We start from the raw sequence: 19,288 nt of genomic DNA, 5'->3' as shown, positions 1-19,288 counted from the left end.
CATTAAGAAGCAGGAAAGGGTATCAAGGAGCAGGAAGGGACAGCAAGGAGCAAAAAGGGGCAGCAAGAAGCAGGAAAGGGCAGCAAGAAGTAGGAAGGGGCGGCAAGGAGCAGGATATGGCAGCAAGGAGCAGGATGTGGCAGCAAGGAGCAGGAAGGGTCAGCAAGGAGCAGGAATGGGCAGAAAGAAGCAGGAAGGGGCAGCAAGGAGCAGAAAGAGACAGAAGGAGCACAAAGGTAAAGTAGGAGAAGGAGCAGAAAGGGCCAGCAAGGAGCTGGAAATGATCAGCAAGGAGCTGAAAGGGGCAGAAGGAATGCAAAGGTAAAGTATAAGAAGGAGCACAAAGGAATAGAAATTCGCAAGAAGGGTCAGCAAGGAGCAGAAGGTGTCTGCAAGGATCAGCCGGTGCAGAAAGGGACAGAAGGAGCACAAATGTAAAGAAGCAGAAAGAATCAGAAGGAGCACAAAAGTAATGGAGTAGAAAGAATCAGAAGGAGCACAAAGGTAAAGGATCAGAAAGAATAAGAAGGAGCACAAATGTAAAGTGGGAGAAGGAGCAGAAAGGGTCTACAAGGAGCAGAAAGGGTCAGCAATTTGCTGAAAGGGGCAGCAAGGAACAGCAAGGGTAAGTAAGGAGCAGGAAGAGTCAGCAAGGAGCAGAAAGGGGCAGGAAGGGACAGAATAAGCACAAAGCTAAAGGAGTAGAAAGAATCAGAAGATGCACAAAGGTAAAGTAGGAGAAGGAGCAGAAAGGAGAAGGAACATAAATGAACAGGAAGGGACATCAAGCAGCAGAAAGGGACAGCAATGATCTGGAAGGCGCAGAAGGAGCACAAATGTAAAGTAGGAGAAGAAGCAGAAAGGAACAGAAATAAGCAGTAAGAGTCAGCAAGGAGCAGGAAGGGGCAGTAAGAAGCAGGAAGCGTCAGCAAGAAGCAGGAAGGGGAAGCAAGGAGCAGGAAGGGGCAGCAAGGAGCAGAAAGTCAGCAAGAAGCAGGAAGAGTCAGCAAGAAGCAGGAAGGGGCATTAAGAAGCAGGAAAGGGTATCAAGGAGCAGGAAGGGACAGCAAGGAGCAAAAAGGGGCAGCAAGAAGCAGGAAAGGGCAGCAAGAAGTAGGAAGGGGCGGCAAGGAGCAGGATATGGCAGCAAGGAGCAGGATGTGGCAGCAAGGAGCAGGAAGGGTCAGCAAGGAGCAGGAATGGGCAGAAAGAAGCAGGAAGGGGCAGCAAGGAGCAGAAAGAGAAAGAAGGAGCACAAAGGTAAAGTAGGAGAAGGAGCAGAAAGGGCCAGCAAGGAGCTGGAAATGATCAGCAAGGAGCTGAAAGGGGCAGAAGGAATGCAAAGGTAAAGTAGAAGAAGGAGCACAAAGGAATAGAAATTCGCAAGAAGGGTCAGCAAGGAGCAGAAGGCGTCTGCAAGGATCAGCCGGAGCAGAAAGGGACAGAAGGAGCACAAATGTAAAGAAGCAGAAAGAATCAGAAGGAGCACAAAAGTAATGGAGTAGAAAGAATCAGAAGGAGCACAAAGGTAAAGGATCAGAAAGAATAAGAAGGAGCACAAAGGTAAAGTGGGAGAAGGAGCAGAAAGGGTCTACAAGGAGCAGAAAGGGTCAGCAATTTGCTGAAAGGGGCAGCAAGGAACAGCAAGGGTAAGTAAGGAGCAGGAAGAGTCAGCAAGGAGCAGAAAGGGGCAGGAAGGGACAGAATAAGCACAAAGCTAAAGGAGTAGAAAGAATCAGAAGATGCACAAAGGTAAAGTAGGAGAAGGAGCAGAAAGGAGAAGGAACATAAATGAACAGGAAGGGACATCAAGCAGCAGAAAGGGACAGCAATGATCTGGAAGGCGCAGAAGGAGCACAAATGTAAAGTAGGAGAAGAAGCAGAAAGGAACAGAAATAAGCAGTAAGAGTCAGCAAGGAGCAGGAAGGGGCAGTAAGGAGCAGGAAGCGTCAGCAAGAAGCAGGAAGGGGAAGCAAGGAGCAGGAAGGGGCAGCAAGGAGCAGAAAGTCAGCAAGAAGCAGGAAGAGTCAGCAAGAAGCAGGAAGAGGCATTAAGAAGCAGGAAAGGGTATCAAGGAGCAGGAAGGGACAGCAAGGAGCAAAAAGGGGCAGCAAGAAGCAGGAAAGGGCAGCAAGAAGTAGGAAGGGGCGGCAAGGAGCAGGATATGGCAGCAAGGAGCAGGATGTGGCAGCAAGGAGCAGGAAGGGTCAGCAAGGAGCAGGAATGGGCCGAAAGAAGCAGGAAGGGGCAGCAAGGAGCAGAAAGAGACAGAAGGAGCACAAAGGTAAAGTAGGAGAAGGAGCAGAAAGGGCCAGCAAGGAGCTGGAAATGATCAGCAAGGAGCTGAAAGGGGCAGAAGGAATGCAAAGGTAAAGTAGAAGAAGGAGCACAAAGGAATAGAAATTCGCAAAAAGGGACAGAAGGAGCACAAATGTAAAGAAGCAGAAAGAATCAGAAGGAGCACAAAAGTAATGGAGTAGAAAGAATCAGAAGGAGCACAAAGGTAAAGGATCAGAAAGAATAAGAAGGAGCACAAATGTAAAGTGGGAGAAGGAGCAGAAAGGGTCTACAAGGAGCAGAAAGGGTCAGCAATTTGCTGAAAGGGGCAGCAAGGAACAGCAAGGGTAAGTAAGGAGCAGGAAGAGTCAGCAAGGAGCAGAAAGGGGCAGGAAGGGACAGAATAAGCACAAAGCTAAAGGAGTAGAAAGAATCAGAAGATGCACAAAGGTAAAGTAGGAGAAGGAGCAGAAAGGAGAAGGAACATAAATGAACAGGAAGGGACATCAAGCAGCAGAAAGGGACAGCAATGATCTGGAAGGCGCAGAAGGAGCACAAATGTAAAGTAGGAGAAGAAGCAGAAAGGAACAGAAATAAGCAGTAAGAGTCAGCAAGGAGCAGGAAGGGGCAGTAAGAAGCAGGAAGCGTCAGCAAGAAGCAGGAAGGGGAAGCAAGGAGCAGGAAGGGGCAGCAAGGAGCAGAAAGTCAGCAAGAAGCAGGAAGAGTCAGCAAGAAGCAGGAAGGGGCATTAAGAAGCAGGAAAGGGTATCAAGGAGCAGGAAGGGACAGCAAGGAGCAAAAAGGGGCAGCAAGAAGCAGGAAAGGGCAGCAAGAAGTAGGAAGGGGCGGCAAGGAGCAGGATATGGCAGCAAGGAGCAGGATGTGGCAGCAAGGAGCAGGAAGGGTCAGCAAGGAGCAGGAATGGGCAGAAAGAAGCAGGAAGGGGCAGCAAGGAGCAGAAAGAGAAAGAAGGAGCACAAAGGTAAAGTAGGAGAAGGAGCAGAAAGGGCCAGCAAGGAGCTGGAAATGATCAGCAAGGAGCTGAAAGGGGCAGAAGGAATGCAAAGGTAAAGTAGAAGAAGGAGCACAAAGGAATAGAAATTCGCAAGAAGGGTCAGCAAGGAGCAGAAGACGTCTGCAAGGATCAGCCGGAGCAGAAAGGGACAGAAGGAGCACAAATGTAAAGAAGCAGAAAGAATCAGAAGGAGCACAAAAGTAATGGAGTAGAAAGAATCAGAAGGAGCACAAAGGTAAAGGATCAGAAAGAATAAGAAGGAGCACAAAGGTAAAGTGGGAGAAGGAGCAGAAAGGGTCTACAAGGAGCAGAAAGGGTCAGCAATTTGCTGAAAGGGGCAGCAAGGAACAGCAAGGGTAAGTAAGGAGCAGGAAGAGTCAGCAAGGAGCAGAAAGGGGCAGGAAGGGACAGAATAAGCACAAAGCTAAAGGAGTAGAAAGAATCAGAAGATGCACAAAGGTAAAGTAGGAGAAGGAGCAGAAAGGAGAAGGAACAGAAATGAACAGGAAGGGACATCAAGCAGCAGAAAGGGACAGCAATGATCTGGAAGGCGCAGAAGGAGCACAAATGTAAAGTAGGAGAAGAAGCAGAAAGGAACAGAAATAAGCAGTAAGAGTCAGCAAGGAGCAGGAAGGGGCAGTAAGAAGCAGGAAGCGTCAGCAAGAAGCTGGAAGGGGAAGCAAGGAGCAGGAAGGGGCAGCAAGGAGCAGAAAGTCAGCAAGAAGTAGGAAGAGTCAGCAAGAAGCAGGAAGAGTCAGCAAGAAGCAGGAAGAGTCAGCAAGAAGCAGGAAGGGGCATTAAGAACAGGAAAGGGTATCAAGGAGCAGGAAGGGACAGCAAGGAGCAAAAAGGGGCAGCAAGAAGCAGGAAAGGGCAGCAAGAAGTAGGAAGGGGCGGCAAGGAGCAGGATATGGCAGCAAGGAGCAGGATGTGGCAGCAAGGAGCAGGAAGGGTCAGCAAGGAGCAGGAATGGGCAGAAAGAAGCAGGAAGGGGCAGCAAGGAGCAGAAAGAGACAGAAGGAGCACAAAGGTAAAGTAGGAGAAGGAGCAGAAAGGGCCAGCAAGGAGCTGGAAATGATCAGCAAGGAGCTGAAAGGGGCAGAAGGAATGCAAAGGTAAAGTATAAGAAGGAGCACAAAGGAATAGAAATTCGCAAGAAGGGTCAGCAATGAGCAGAAGGCGTCTGCAAGGATCAGCCAGAGCAGAAAGGGACAGAAGGAGCACAAATGTAAAGAAGCAGAAAGAATCAGAAGGAGCACAAAAGTAATGGAGTAGAAAGAATCAGAAGGAGCACAAAGGTAAAGGATCAGAAAGAATAAGAAGGAGCACAAAGGTAAAGTTGGAGAAGGAGCAGAAAGGGTCTACAAGGAGCAGAACGGGTCAGCAATTTGCTGAAAGGGGCAGCAAGGAACAGCAAGGGTAAGTAAGGAGCAGGAAGAGTCAGCAAGGAGCAGAAAGGGGCAGGAAGGGACAGAATAAGCACAAAGCTAAAGGAGTAGAAAGAATCAGAAGATGCACAAAGGTAAAGTAGGAGAAGGAGCAGAAAGGAGAAGGAACAGAAATGAACAGGAAGGGACATCAAGCAACAGAAAGGGCCAGCAATGATCTGGAAGGGGCAGAAGGAGCACAAATGTAAAGTAGGAGAAGAAGCAGAAAGGAACATAAATAAGCAGTAAGAGTCAGCAAGGAGCAGGAAGGGGCAGTAAGAAGCAGGAAGCATCAGCAAGAAGCAGGAAGGGGAAGCAAGGAGCAGGAAGGGGCAGCAAGGAGCAGAAAGTCAGCAAGAAGTAGGAAGAGTCAGCAAGAAGCAGGAAGAGTCAGCAAGAAGCAGGAAGGGGCATTAAGAAGCAGGAAAGGGTATCAAGGAGCAGGAAGGGACAGCAAGGAGCAAAAAGGGGCAGCAAGAAGCAGGAAAGGGCAGCAAGAAGTAGGAAGGGGCGGCAAGGAGCAGGATATGGCAGCAAGGAGCAGGATGTGGCAGCAAGGAGCAGGAAGGGTCAGCAAGGAGCAGGAATGGGCAGAAAGAAGCAGGAAGGGGCAGCAAGGAGCAGAAAGAGACAGAAGGAGCACAAAGGTAAAGTAGGAGAAGGAGCAGAAAGGGCCAGCAAGGAGCTGGAAATGATCAGCAAGGAGCTGAAAGGGGCAGAAGGAATGCAAAGGTAAAGTAGAAGAAGGAGCACAAAGGAATAGAAATTCGCAAGAAGGGTCAGCAAGGAGCAGAAGGCGTCTGCAAGGATCAGCCGGAGCAGAAAGGGACAGAAGGAGCACAATTGTAAAGAAGCAGAAAGAATCAGAAGGAGCACAAAAGTAATGGAGTAGAAAGAATCAGAAGGAGCACAAAGGTAAAGGATCAGAAAGAAACATAGAAACATAGAATGTGACGGCAGATAAGAACCATTCGGCCCATCTAGTCTGCCCAGTTTTCTAAATACTTTCATTAGTCCCTGGCATTATCTTATAGTTAGGATAGCCTTATGCCTATCCCACGCATGCTTAAACTCCTTTACTGTGTTAACCTCTACCACTTCAGCTGGAAGGCTATTCCATGCATCCACTACCCTCTCAGTAAAGTAATACTTCCTGATATTATTTTTAAACCTTTGTCCCTCTAATTTTAGACTATGTCCTCTGGTTGTGGTAGTTTTTCTTCTTTTAAATATAGTCTCCTCCTTTACTGTGTTGATTCCCTTTATGTATTTAAATGTTTCTATCATATCCCCCCTGTCTCGTCTTTCCACCAAGCTATACATGTTAAGATCCTTTAACCTTTCCTGGTAAGTTTTATCCTGCAATCCATGAACCAGTTTAGTAGCCCTTCTTTGAACTCTCTCTAAGGTATCAATATCCTTCTGAAGATATGGTCTCCAGTACTGTGTACAGTACTCCAAGTGAGGTCTCACCAGTGTTCTCTACAATGGCATGAGCACTTCCCTCTTTCTACTGCTAATACCTCTCCATATACAACCAAGCATTCTGCTAGCATTTCCTGCTGCTCTATTACATTGTCTGCCTACCTTTAAGTCCTCAGAAATAATCACCCCTAAACAGTGGCGTACACACAACCCATGGGGCCCCGGTGCGAAAACTGATCCGTGGGCCCCCCCGCGCGCTTACTCTGTGCGGGCTGGGGCCGCAACACATGGCGGCGGGCACCGGGTCACAGGGCTGCGACCTGTGTGACCGCGGTATGTACGCCAGTGCATGCATAAACACATACACTTAAAGGACCACTACAGACACCCAGATCACATCATCTCAATTAAGTGGTCTGGGTGCCAGGTCTCTAGTTGAGCTGAAAACATAGCCGTTTCAAAGTATGAGAAGGAGCAGAAAGGAGAAGGAACAGAAAGGAACAGGAAGGGACATCAAGCAGCAAAAAGGGCCAGCAATGATCTGGAAGGGGCAGAAGGGGCACAAAGGTAAAGTATGAGAAGGAGCAGAAAGGAACATAAATGAGCAGTAAGAGTCAGCAAGGAGGAAGAAGGGTCAGCAAGGAGCAGGAAGGGACAGTAAGAAGCAGGAAGCATCAGCAAGAAGCAGGAAGGGGCAGCAAGGAGCAGGAAGGGTCAGCAAGGAGCTGGAAGGGGCAGAAGGAATGCAAAAGTAAAGTAGAAGAAGGAGCACAAAGGAATAGAAATTAGCAGGAAGGGTCAGCAAGGAGCAGAAGGCGTCTGCAAGGATCAGCAGGAGCAGAAAGGGACAGAAGGAGCACAAAGGTAAAGAAGCAGAAAGAATCAAAAGGAGCAGAAAGAATCAGAAGGAGCACAAAGGTAAAGTGGGAGAAGGAGCAGAAAGGGTCTACAAGGAGCAGAAAGGGTCAGCAATGAGCTGGAAGGGGCAGCAAGGAACAGCAAGGAGCAGAAAGGGGCAACAACAAGCAGGAAAGGGAAGCAAGAAGCACAAAGCTAAAGGAGTAGAAAGAATCAGAAGATGCACAAAGGTAAAGTAGGAGAAGGAGCAGAAAGGAGAAGGAACAGAAATGAACAGGAAGGGACATCAAGCAGCAGAAATGGTCAGCAATGATCTGGAAGGGGCAGAAGGAGAACAAAGGTAAAGTAGGAGAAGGAGCAGAAAGGAACAGAAATGAGCAGTAAGAGTCAGGAAGGGGCAGCAAGGAGCAGAAAGTCAGCAAGAAGTAGGAAGAGTCAGCAAGAAGCAGGAAGAGTCAGCAAGAAGCAGGAAGGGGCATTAAGAAGCAGGAAAGGGCATCAAAGAGCAGGGAGGGGCAGCAAGGAGCAGAAAGGGGCAACAAGAAGCAGGAAGGGGCAGCAAGGAGCAGGATATGGCAGCAAGGAGCAGGATGTGGCAGCAAGGTGCTGGAAATGATCAGCAAGGAGCTGAAAGGGGCAGAAGGAATGCAAAGGTAAAGTAGAAGAAGGAGCACAAAGGAATAGAAATTCGCAAGAAGAGTCAGCAAGGAGCAGAAGGCGTCTGCAAGGATCAGCCGGAGCAGTAAGGGACAGAAGGAGCACAAAGGTAAAGAAGCAGAAAGAATCAGAAGGAGCACGAAAGTAATGGAGTAGAAATAATCAGAATGAGCACAAAGGTAAAGGATCAGAAAGAATAAGAAGGAGCACAAAGGTAAAGTGGGAGAAGTAGCAGAAAGGGTCAGCAATGAGCTGAAAGGGGCAGCAAGGAACAGCAAGGGTAAGTAAGGAGCAGGAAGAGTCAGCAAGGAGCAGAAAGGGGCAGGAAGGGACAGAATAAGCACAAAGCTAAAGGAGTAGAAAGAATCAGAAGATGCACAAAGGTAAAGTAGGAGAAGGAGCAGAAAGGAGAAGGAACAGAAATGAACAGGAAGGGACATCAAGCAGCAGAAAGGGCCAGCAATGATCTGGAAGGGGCAGAAGGGGCACAAAGGTAAAGTATGAGAAGGAGCAGAAAGGAACATAAATGAGCAGTAAGAGTCAGCAAGGAGGAAGAAGGGTCAGCAAGGAGCAGGAAGGGACAGTAAGAAGCAGGAAGCGTCAGCAAGAAGCAGGAAGGGGCAGCAAGGAGCAGGAAGGGTCAGCAAGGAAATGGAAGAGGCAGAAGTAATGCAAAAGTAAAGTAGAAGAAGGAGCACAAAGGAACAGAAATTAGCAGGAAGGGTCAGCAAGGAGCAGAAGGCGTCTGCAAGGATCAGCAGGAGCAGAAAGGGACAGAAGGAGCACAAAGGTAAAGAAGCAGAAAGAATCAAAAGGAGCACAAAGGTAAAGGAGCAGAAAGAATCAGAAGGAGCACAAAGGTAAAGTGGGAGAAGGAGCAGAAAGGGTCTACAAGGAGCAGAAAGGGTCAGCAATGAGCTGGAAGGGGCAGCAAGGAACAGCAAGGGTAAGCAATGAGCAGCAAGGAGAAGAAAGGGACAGAAGGAGCACAAAGGTAAAGAAGCAGAAAGAATCAAAAGGAGCACAAAGCTAAAGGAGTAGAAAGAATCAGAAGATGCACAAAGGTAAAGTAGGAGAATAAGCAGAAAGGAACAGAAATGAGCAGTAAGTCAGCAAGGAGCAGGAAGGGGCAGTAAGAAGCAGGAAGCGTCAGCAAGAAGCAGGAAGGGGCAGCAAGGAGCAGGAAGGGTCAGCAAGGAGCAGAAAGTCAGCAAGACGTAGGAAGAGTCAGCAAGAAGCAGGAAGAGTCAGCAAGAAGCAGGAAGGGGCATTAAGAAGCAGGAAAGGGCATCAAGGAGCAGGGAGGGGCAGCAAGGAGCAGAAAGGGGCAACAAGAAGCAGGAAGGGGCAGCAAGGAGCAGGATATGGCAGCAAGGAGCAGGATGTGGCAGCAAGGTGCAGGATGTGGCAGCAAGGTGCAGGAAGGGTCAGCAAGGAGAAGGAACGGGCAGAAAGAAGCAGGAAGGGGCAGCAAGGAGCAGAAAGTGACAGAAGGAGCACAAAGGTAAAGTATGAGAAGGAGCAGAAAGGGCCAGCAAGGAGCTGGAAATGGTCAGCAAGGTGCTGAAAGGGGCAGAAGGAATGCAAAGGTAAAGTAGAAGAAGGAGCACAAAGGAATAGAAATTAGCAGGAAGGATCAGCAAGGAGCAGAAGGTGTCTGCAAGGATCAGCAGAAGCAGAAAGGGACAGAAGGAGCACAAAGGTAAAGAAGCAGAAATAATCAGAAGGAGCACAAAAGTAAAGGAGTAGAAAGAATCAGAAGGAGCACACAGGTAAAGGATCAGAAAGAATAAGAATGAGCACAAAGGTAAAGTGGGAGAAGGAGCAGAAAGGGTCTACAAGGAGCAGAAAGGGTCAGCAATGAGCTGGAAGGGGCAGCAAGGAACAGCAAGGGTAAGTTAGGAGCAGGAAGAGTCAGCAAGGAGCAGAAAGGGGCAGGAAGGGACAGAATAAGCACAAAGCTAAAGGAGTAGAAAGAATCAGAAGATGCACAAAGGTAAAGTAGGAGAAGGAGCAGAAAGGAGAAGGAACAAAAATGAACAGGAAGGGACATCAAGCAGCAGAAAATGCCAGCAATGATCTGGAAGGGGCAGAAGGAGCACAAAGGTAAAGTATGGGAAGGAGCAGAAAGAAACATAAATGAGCAGTAAGAGTCAGCAAGGAGGAGGAAGGATCAGCAAGGAGCAGGAAGGGGCAGTAAGAATCAGGAAGCGTCAGCAAGAAGCAGGAAGGGGCAGCAAGGAGCAGGAAGGGTCAGTAAGGAGCAGAAAGTCAGCAAGGAGCAGAAAGGAACAGGAAGAAGCAGGAAGAGTCAGCAAGAAGCAGGAAGGGGCATCAAGAAGCAGGAAGGGGCAGCAAGGAGCAGGATATGGTAGCAAGGAGCAGAAAGGGGCAACAAGAAGCAGAAAAGGGCAGCAGGAAGGGGAAGCATGGAGCAGGATATGGCAGCAAGGAGCAGGATGTGGCAGCAAGGAGCAGAAAGGGTCAGCAAGGAGCAGGAATTGCCAGAAAGAAGCAGGAAGGGGCAGCAAGGAGCAGAAAAGGACCGGAGGAGCACAAAGGTAAAGTAGGAGAAGGAGCAGAAAGGGCCAGCAATGAGCTGGAATGGGCAGAAGGAATGCAAAGGTAAAGTAGAAGAAGGAGCACAAAGGGATACAAATTAGCAGGAAGGGTCAGTAAGGAGCAGAAGGCGTCCTCAAGGATCAGCAGGAGCAGAAAGGGACAGAAGGAGCACAAAGGTAAAGAAGCAGAAAGAATCAGAAGGACCACAAAGGTAAAGTAGGAGAAGGAGCAGAAAGAAACAACCAGGAGAAGAAAGTGCAGCAAGGAGCAGGAAGGTAAAGTAGGAGAAGGAACAGATATAAGCAAGAAGGGACAGCAAGGAGCAGGAAGGATCAGCAAGGAGCTGGAATAGCAAGCAATGAGCTGGAAGGGGCAGCAAGGAGCACAAAGGTAAAGTAGGAGAAGGAGCAGAAAGAGAAAGGAACAGAAAGGGATCAGAAAGAAAAAGGAGCAGAAGGGCTAAAAAGAATCAGAAAGGTAAAGGAGCAGAAGGAGCCAAGTAGGAGAGAAGACAGTGTCAGAAGAAAAAGAACACTGTGTCAAATGAAGGAGAAGAAAAGGAGATTTGAGCAGAAAGGACAAGTGAAGTGATCCCTCCACTTCATTCTGGACACAACATCATAAGGCTTTGGTACCTGGGCCTGGCAGGGAAACTTTGAACCTTTTCATCGCCCCAGCTAAAAAAAATATCTGTGTTAATGTGTTCACTTTTATTTACTTAGTGTCAAGAAGCACAGAGTGCCGCTGGGTAGGGGTGTCGCTGATTGGCTCTAAGTCAATCAGTAGCTCCCAATTCATAAAAAAGTAACATTTTTAGAAACCGAGAACTAGCGATTGGCTTAGAGCGTCAGCTGACCACTCTGGCCAATCAGTGGCATCCGTGCCTGACGTCAATATGCACTTCCTGACACTCCATTTCAGAAGCCGAATACCACCGAGCGACTTGGAGATCTGGAGCTGGAGGAAGCCTTTGGGGTTAAACCATTTGAGAGCGGTTTAACCCCTTAAAGGAAAGAGAACACCCAGGGCCCTCCTGGCATCAGAGCATGTTCATTTAGATGAAGTTGTTATGATGACCAGAATGTTCCCTTAATTTGATTAACCCCTTAAGGACACACGACATGTGTGACATGTCATGATTCCCTTTTATTCCAGAAGTTTGGTCCTTAAGGGGTTAAAGGAACACTATAGTGTCAGGAATACAAACATGTATTCCTGACCATAGTTGTGAAAATGCTATTCACTATGGCTTTATGTGAAAAAATTACTATGCCCTTCCCCTTCATGACTATCAAAAAGGGGCCAAGCGTGGATGTCATTACAATTATGCCCCCACCCTGGAAAAATTCCTGCGGATGCCCATGTAATGATGCACTCATGCTATGAATGTTGTGGACCAAGGAACTAAGATGGGACACAGGACGGGACTCTGAACTGTCCAGATGAAATGGGGACAGTTGGAAGGCATGTAAGAGAGTAGTGGCTAACATTGCCTATTAAGCTAAATGGGAGACAACGACCAGTACTTAGTGACTGGTTTCCAACCATATTACTACTTATGAATGGCTGCCACTAACCTTTAAAATTGATGCAAATAATTTCAAGCATCCACCAAGCACTGTAATACTGCAGGAGGCTGTAGCAGTTAAATTGCCAGGAGTACCCAGAAGACATGTGCATTCATTATCAGATTAATCAAATTTAGTCCCAAAGTTTACTAAATGAATTGAGATAAAAGTTTCACATTCATTCATTTTCATAAGGATAGTAAATTAGGGACTAATCAATTAAGCAACTAAAACTGAAAAATTAAAAAAGGGCTTCTTTTTTTCTTAATTTTGGTCTTTAAACTCTTTCTCTTTATCCTGTCATTACGTGGTATTGCCAAAATTAAGGGTTAAAAATTAGAGACTTATCCACTAAGCAACTGAAAGAGCAAATGTAGTAAAAGGGCACCCTAATTCCGTAAACTGATGTAGGATTCACCTAGTTAGAATACCGAATTAGGACAGTGTTTATTATATGACTCAACTAAGCTGGTACCCTGATGTGATATTCCCCTAGTTTGGATACCGAATTAAGACAGTGTATATTATATGGGTGGGATTCCCTAATTTAGTATACCAAATGAGGATGCTGTTTTTTTATACAATGACAAAGGCATGGGAAACATGCTGCTATGCCTATAGTGGTTTTCAAATTCAACAATGGCAGCACTTTTAATGTCCCCTGCACAACATAAAAAACTATTTAAATTTTTTTTTTTTTAAAAATCAACTTAACAGCAATATAATTTGATAACCTTAAATAAGCAATCTCCCATATCGGTGTAGCAAATAAGGGACGCCACCTACTAAATAGCACCTAATTTGGTATCCTGAGCAGGGGAATCCCATATCGGGGTACTAAATTAGGGGAGCCATCAAGTAAACAACACCCTATCAGGAACAAAATTAGAGGAGTCATCTTCTAAACAGAACTTATAGGGAATAATGGACATCTGAATATTGAGTTGTTCCAAATTGATATTTAACTAAACAAATTTCGGTATTAAATTTTTTCCATATGCACATGTCTAGTGCCCCTAAAAGTTGACAACTTACCTGTGGCCCACCCAACACAGGTCACTTTGTGCATTGCGAGCCAGACCTTCAGTGGCTGACGGCTCCAGCTGAGTCCTACACTGACAGCCGGCCCTTGACTGACTCACATGGAGGAGATGGCTTGCACACAGTGGACCTCAGGTTAGTTGTCAAACTGTTACCAAATAGTGCGACTGCCTACACTGGGGAGAGTCCTGGGCACTCCTGGCACCATAACCACTACAGTGTGCTACAGTGGTTATGGTGATTGGAGTGCTTCTTTTTACAACAGCTAATTCCCTATACATACTATAAGAAAAAAATGTTAGCTATATTGCATTACACTGAAATCCTAAAGGGCACCTGTAGAAACTTACCAATGACTAATGTAAATGTTACTTTTTACTAATGTAGAAAAATTCGGTATAAACCAGAATGAAGATTATTAAGTATTATTTTTCTTCTCTGTGCCTCTAAGACATATGCTCACATACTTTTTTCTTTTATCTATTGTTATAATTTGTATAGAAGTAATTGATCGGCTGTTAGTCTCATAGTCTGGAACATATGCCTATGATTGTTTGTTTCTTGTTTTTGAAAAAAGAATTTTAAAAAACAAGAGTTACATAATACAAAGTAGCATGCTTTAAACGCATAGTATTGTAACCCAAACTTATTCAAAATGGCCCACAGAGACCGACAAATAAATACATGTGAAACACTCCTTATGCATGCTTATGGTGACAAAATATAAATACAATACAACTAGAGATCCACACACTGGATGCATGTTTCAACTATGTTACCTCTTCACCATTTTTGTTGGGACCAGATTCTGCTGGGCAGAATCTCAAAAGCACTCCCTGACAGTATGTGGAATTTATATACATTTGGTATGAAATCAATTAAAAATCAAGGCAAGAACACAGAGTGACTTATTCACTGTTTTAACCAGAAGAACATGAATTCCATATACTGCCAGGTAGCATATATAATCCCTCTCCCGCTGTATATAGAATTCACAAATATCCTGAATAAAGTGGCAAAGTGACAACCCTAATCAGGATAGAATGTTGAATATTTAATATAGCATACATGGACCCTTCAGCCTGTTTTTTTTTTAATAATAATGCATGGCTGAAAACAATTTACACAGTAAATAATAAACAAAGTTTTATATCGTCTACACACAACAATAAGTCTACAATGAATTACATACAATAACACACAGGTTGTGTCGCTGACCTTTCTGAGTAAGCAGCAAATCCGCTCCACGTTCTTAACCCTCTCTCTCTGCAGAAAGGGCGAGAGAGAGAGAGAGAGAGAAATAGAAAGAGAGAGAGAGAGAAGCGATGTAGAAAGTGGAGCGGTATAGTTAGGAGAATGAAGAGATCATGGATGTGGACAAAAGAAATTACAAGAAAATTACATAAATAAAGCATTGAAGGAGGGGAAATTTGAAAGACAAAATGAGAGGAAACAGCAAAATCAGGCAGGGTAGTTAAATATTGACATGTGACAAAAAAATTTGGTTGTGGAATTTGAAAAAAATGAAGCCAAAGAGAAGAAAATAGAAAAAATAAAACTCAGAAAATCAGAATTGATCAAAGAGGGAACAATAGGAAGGCATGTGAAAGAATGAGGGAAAGAGAGAAGACATAGGACAAAACACGCAGAGAGACATGAACAAGTTAGTGAAAATCTATGACTCAACCTTGTCCACCCTGTACCCAGACTGGGTGAGACACTGCAACATAGAGATGAATAGGGGGAAGATAAGATGTTCAAAAACACTTACCGCTCTGGAGGGATTTCCCTGTTCTATTGGGTTTTTAAAGTCTGTCCGTAGCTCATCAAATGCAATGATCTGCAGAGAGACATATATATTACCAATACACTAATCACGGAACACACAGGTTGTCTAATAAATTGTTATACGTCATGCATATTGCAACATGTTTTGAAATATATACAGTTATAACAATCACAAAATTATGTTTGTAAGGCGTAATCTCCAGTGAATGTACAAGTAGAATCAAAAAAGTATTGTACATATAGGGCTAGAAAAATGAGGCTATGCTTTACTTTTTTAATTGAATATAATTTTTTGACAGAAATGAATACGTAGTAACACACTTAGTCTCATCTTACTGAGGAGCTGTCATTTTCAGGGATGTAATTTTGGATAAAGAAGTCAGCACAAAATTCTAGATTTACAGGTAAGGATGCAGACTGCAGAGTTCACACTTTAAGCCCAATGTAAGAACAACAAATATCTTTACAGCAAAAAGGTTCTGGCAAACAAATTAGCTAAATGTTTACCCAGGGCAGGCTTTGCCATCAATGCTGCCCTAAGATCAGTTTCCTTAATGATATATAATAGATAGATGTAAAAACAAAAAAAAAAGATACAATTTGTATCTTGTAATACCTTTTTTATTGGGCTAACAGGATTTTGTAATGACAAGCTTTCGGCAGAACCTCCCTTTCTCAAGTCTAAAGCATTTCTGAGCAAGACGACACATAGAATTCAAAGTTGAGTTGTGATACAGTGAATAAAGCGGCATGTGCAGGCAAAACACAGGTTTCATAGAAAATAGACACCATTCTCCCAGAGGGTCGTAAATATCTTGTGTGAAGATCACAGAGTGAGGGGGAGAGGGGGGGGGGGGGGGGGAGGGGGGAAGCAAACAGTGCAGAAGATGGTGCTAGAAGGGGAGAATAAAAAATAAATAATTACTTATATTAAGAATGTATGCATTCCCATTGAAGAGTTACAGGATATGCATGAATGCCTATATCCAGCATACAGAGACACACACATACACACTCTCACACATGTAGATCTCAACCTTGAGAAGTGGTCATTATTCTACCAGAAGAAGAGAAAAGGTAAAAGAGATGCTTTGTTAAAGGATCACTATAGTGTCAGGAAAAAAACTTGTTTTCTTGGCACTATATAATCCTTAGGGTCCCCCCACCCTCAGGGCCCCCCGCCCTCAGGGCCACTTACCTTTATCCAGCGCCAGGCTCCGACGTCAGCTCCCGAGTGGAACCGAATGCGCATGCGCGGCCAGGGCCGCGCGCATTAAAAGCACCCAAAGGAAAGCATTTCTCATTGCTTTCTGAAGGACATTCTGCGTGCTCATTGCGATTTTTGCATTGAGCTTCGCAGAAGCGCCTCTAGCGGCTGTCAGGAAGACAGACACTAGAGGCTGGATTAATCCTGCAATGTAAACATAGCAGTTTCTCTGAAACTGCTATGTTTACAGCTGCAGGGTTAAAACCTGGGGGACCTGGCATCCAGACCACTTCATTGAGCTGAAGTGATCTGGGTGACAATAGTGGTCCTTTAATTTCATGGCTTCCCTTCAATTAGAGGGAGCTATTGTGAGAAATGTTTAAAGGAGCTAGAACACAAGCATTCTGTTTCTAACTGTTGGATGGAAATCCATTCTAGTTTACAGGATTCTTGAACATTCTTCATCATAAAGGTAGTTTTCCTAGTACATTGGATGATATCTATCTATTTGCAGGATGCTTATTCCAATGTATCCATTGCCCCACATCACCAGATGTTTCTCAGATTGCAGTGGAAGGACACTTATTTTTACAACTTCATGGTGAAAGATTAATGTCTGCTGAAGTCACCTTGCTCTTCCCAGTTCAGGGTATAGCTGGAAACACAGTCCAACACAGTCCAAGGCATGGTACAGCTTTCTTCAAAAAGTGCAGTAAGACTTATCAAGTAAGTAAAGGATGTTGACTGTCATATTACCTCAACAAAGAGAGCTTTGATCCATTACTTCCACCATAGGTCTGATAAGATGGCACAAGGGAGAAGGTTAACTTTACTATAGAAATCCCTTGGACAGTAATAACTATGAATACCATCCACTGGGGTTGTCGGACCTTTCTCCAAAATTGAATATGTACAAAGGGCACTTCTCTTCTGCATAGGTTACAAGAGCCAATATCAATCTTATCTTCTTCAGTACTTCCATGGGATCCCCTAAAAGAGTTCTTCCCTATTCCATCAAGTCCAGTGCTAATTTCCTCTTTCTGAAGGTTTTGATATTGTAAAGAAGGGATTAAATATAAGTGGTTTTAACTGCAGTAATTAACACCCTTCTGAAGGCCATGTAATACTTATATCCTCAGCTACCTTTACAGAGTTGGGATGCCTTTTTTCCTGCTCTGCTTCTAATAAAGTGATCATTCAAATTAATTCTACCAAGGAGGTTTCAAGTTCTTCCATCCAGGACTCATCTGGGAATTAGCCACATCACTTCAGAGGTACATGTCTCGGCACTCTCTGATCTCTCTGTATTTATATGATCCTTTGATTAGCCATTGCTCCACGTGGAATTCTTCCCTGTTTTTTTAAGGGTTCTGAAATCTCCACCCCTCTTAACCATGAGACTATCTCTCCACAACTGGTTAATATTAAGTTCTGAATAGAACCTTTTACTGCCTTCCACAATATATCTAAAGCCTATTGATTTGGAAGTAGAGTCAGTAATTAAACTTTCTCCTACTGTCCTAAATACGTATCAAAAGCAAAAGCTGAACAATTGCAAACAAATAAGACACATTGATAGATGTCTTAAGATCTATTTCTACAGATCCACTATCTGGCTTTCTTCTGTCTGATAGTCTGTTTATCTTTACTAATGTAATAGAAAAGGTCTTCAAGCCTCTATATAAGCCATCAGCAGATTGAGAGTCTTGGCTATTTTTAGTCTACTAAGCCCTAGTTGTTACAGTACCTGAACATCTGTTTGCTCTCCACTAGAGTCATTTCTCTCTCTTGAGTGTCAGTGGCCAAGTTTCCCTGAAACTTTATAGGTAAATGGCTGCTTAGTCCTCAACCAATAGTTTTCAGACATTGTTTTTAATACATTTGAGTTGGCCAATTTGATAATGTGTCAATAGTGGGCAATCAGTTTTTCATTTCCAATGTCCTTATGAGGTGTGTGTTGTCAATTTGCATTCATATTTTGGAATCTTGTGTATTTCTTCCCTCCCTTGGTTATTGCTTGTGCTGCCATGCATATGGCCAAAAAAAATAAAAATGTATTCCTACTTACCGTAATTTTCTTTTCCTGGTCAGAGGCCATTGCAGCACAAAGTTCCTGCCCTGGGATATTGCTGGAAACAGGACTGAGGGTGGGAGGGGTAGGAGGGGGTTACTTATACCTTCTGTTTTAGTTAGGCTCCTGTCTAATTAGAGATAGGGAGGAGCTACCCATCGTTGTGCTGCCATGGCCTATGACCAGGAAAATAATCTACGGTAAGTAGGAATACATTTCCCTTTATATCATAATTTATTTTAATTTTTTTTGATAGTAAAGAATGCATTATTGGCTGTGAAATATGAAGATATTTACAAGGAAAAAAAATACTGCCACTCAGTGTAGAAATAAGCCCAAATGAAATATCAACCAACCTGCTAATGGTGGTTAAATTTCTATAGCAAATAGTCATGCTATTTTTACACATAATTACAGTATAAAAAACGCTATGCGAATCAAGTTATGTAAAGTGCTTTTAGAAAGCAGGCCTCAAAAAAGTGTTCTAGTACTTATGCTCTGGAAGAAAATATCTCTTTGTCTGTATATACATCCATCGGTATAGGAAAGAACATAAAACATATACCCTGGATTGGAAAGTTTCCAGAAATAAAATTATTAGATTAGAACAATATAATATTGCACTTCAAAGAAACGAAATAATGTGTACCGAGATTTTTTTTTTTTTTACATTATAAGATACATTTGATTGTCTATAGTTGATTTATTCAAAAGTATTCAAAGTCAATACTTGGATCTCTTTAAAAAAATTCTGTCCTTGTACCATCATTTGAAAAGAGAAGAGATAGGAAATTTTATCTTTACAGTATGGGTTGAATTAATGTGGATTGTTGAAGTTATTATGGCTGATGCTTTAGAGCCATGTAAAGAGTGGAATAAAGTTATGGAACACATGCATATCCATATTGTGACAAATGCTCCTTGCCCTGGACATTTCCCACAAATTCATGGAGGAGTGTAGAAGCAGGCCTCCTGCCCACCGACTATGGGCCTTATACAAAAACTCTGTTCGGAAGTTAAATCTCCCCAACCGCTTTGTAACAGCTTGCCCTGGGTGCCCCTGGTTCGGCACTTTCCCTTTATGAGAATGGAACCGAAATCTGTCTCTCTGGCGGTCATTCACGTGAACCAAACCCACAAATAGTCCCAGTGGTACTTAGCCATGACCGCTATGGAACTAATTTTGGCATTAGGACTTTGTGGGTTCCAGGTCACCTCAGCGGGACATAGCCACGAATGTTATGGAACTATATTCAGCATGAGGTGACCGTGCAGTTCCCGGACAACTTGGTTCACAGTTTTGAACCACTTTGAAATCCGCCAGGAGAGCGCTTTTTGGAGGGAAGGTGCCCGAGATTAAGGGGAACAAATGCTACATAAGAGCCAGCCAGA

General features: G+C 44.3%; 1 protein-coding gene across 8 annotated transcripts in view; it reads right to left on the bottom strand.

The window, feature by feature from the left end:
• Nucleotides 1-19,288, bottom strand: part of CNIH2 (cornichon family AMPA receptor auxiliary protein 2) — a 163,171-nt gene that overhangs the window by 18,332 nt on the left and 125,551 nt on the right. For 5 of the 8 annotated variants that reach the window (XM_063438370.1, XM_063438373.1, XM_063438375.1 and 2 more), the window contains exons 2-3: nt 14,602-14,670; nt 14,049-14,096 (exon numbers count right to left, since the gene is read on the bottom strand). In XM_063438370.1, coding sequence (XP_063294440.1) covers nt 14,049-14,096; nt 14,602-14,670 — 117 coding nt within the window. The remainder of the gene's footprint in view (nt 1-14,048; nt 14,097-14,601; nt 14,671-19,288) is intronic. The other 3 variants (XM_063438371.1, XM_063438377.1, XM_063438376.1) reach the window with 1 other exon arrangement.

The sequence above is a fragment of the Pelobates fuscus genome, chromosome 12 (assembly GCF_036172605.1).
Source record: "Pelobates fuscus isolate aPelFus1 chromosome 12, aPelFus1.pri, whole genome shotgun sequence".
Taxonomy (NCBI): Eukaryota; Metazoa; Chordata; class Amphibia; order Anura; family Pelobatidae; genus Pelobates; species Pelobates fuscus.
Note: the sequence above shows the minus strand (reverse complement) of the source record. Positions and strands in the feature narration are given on the sequence as shown.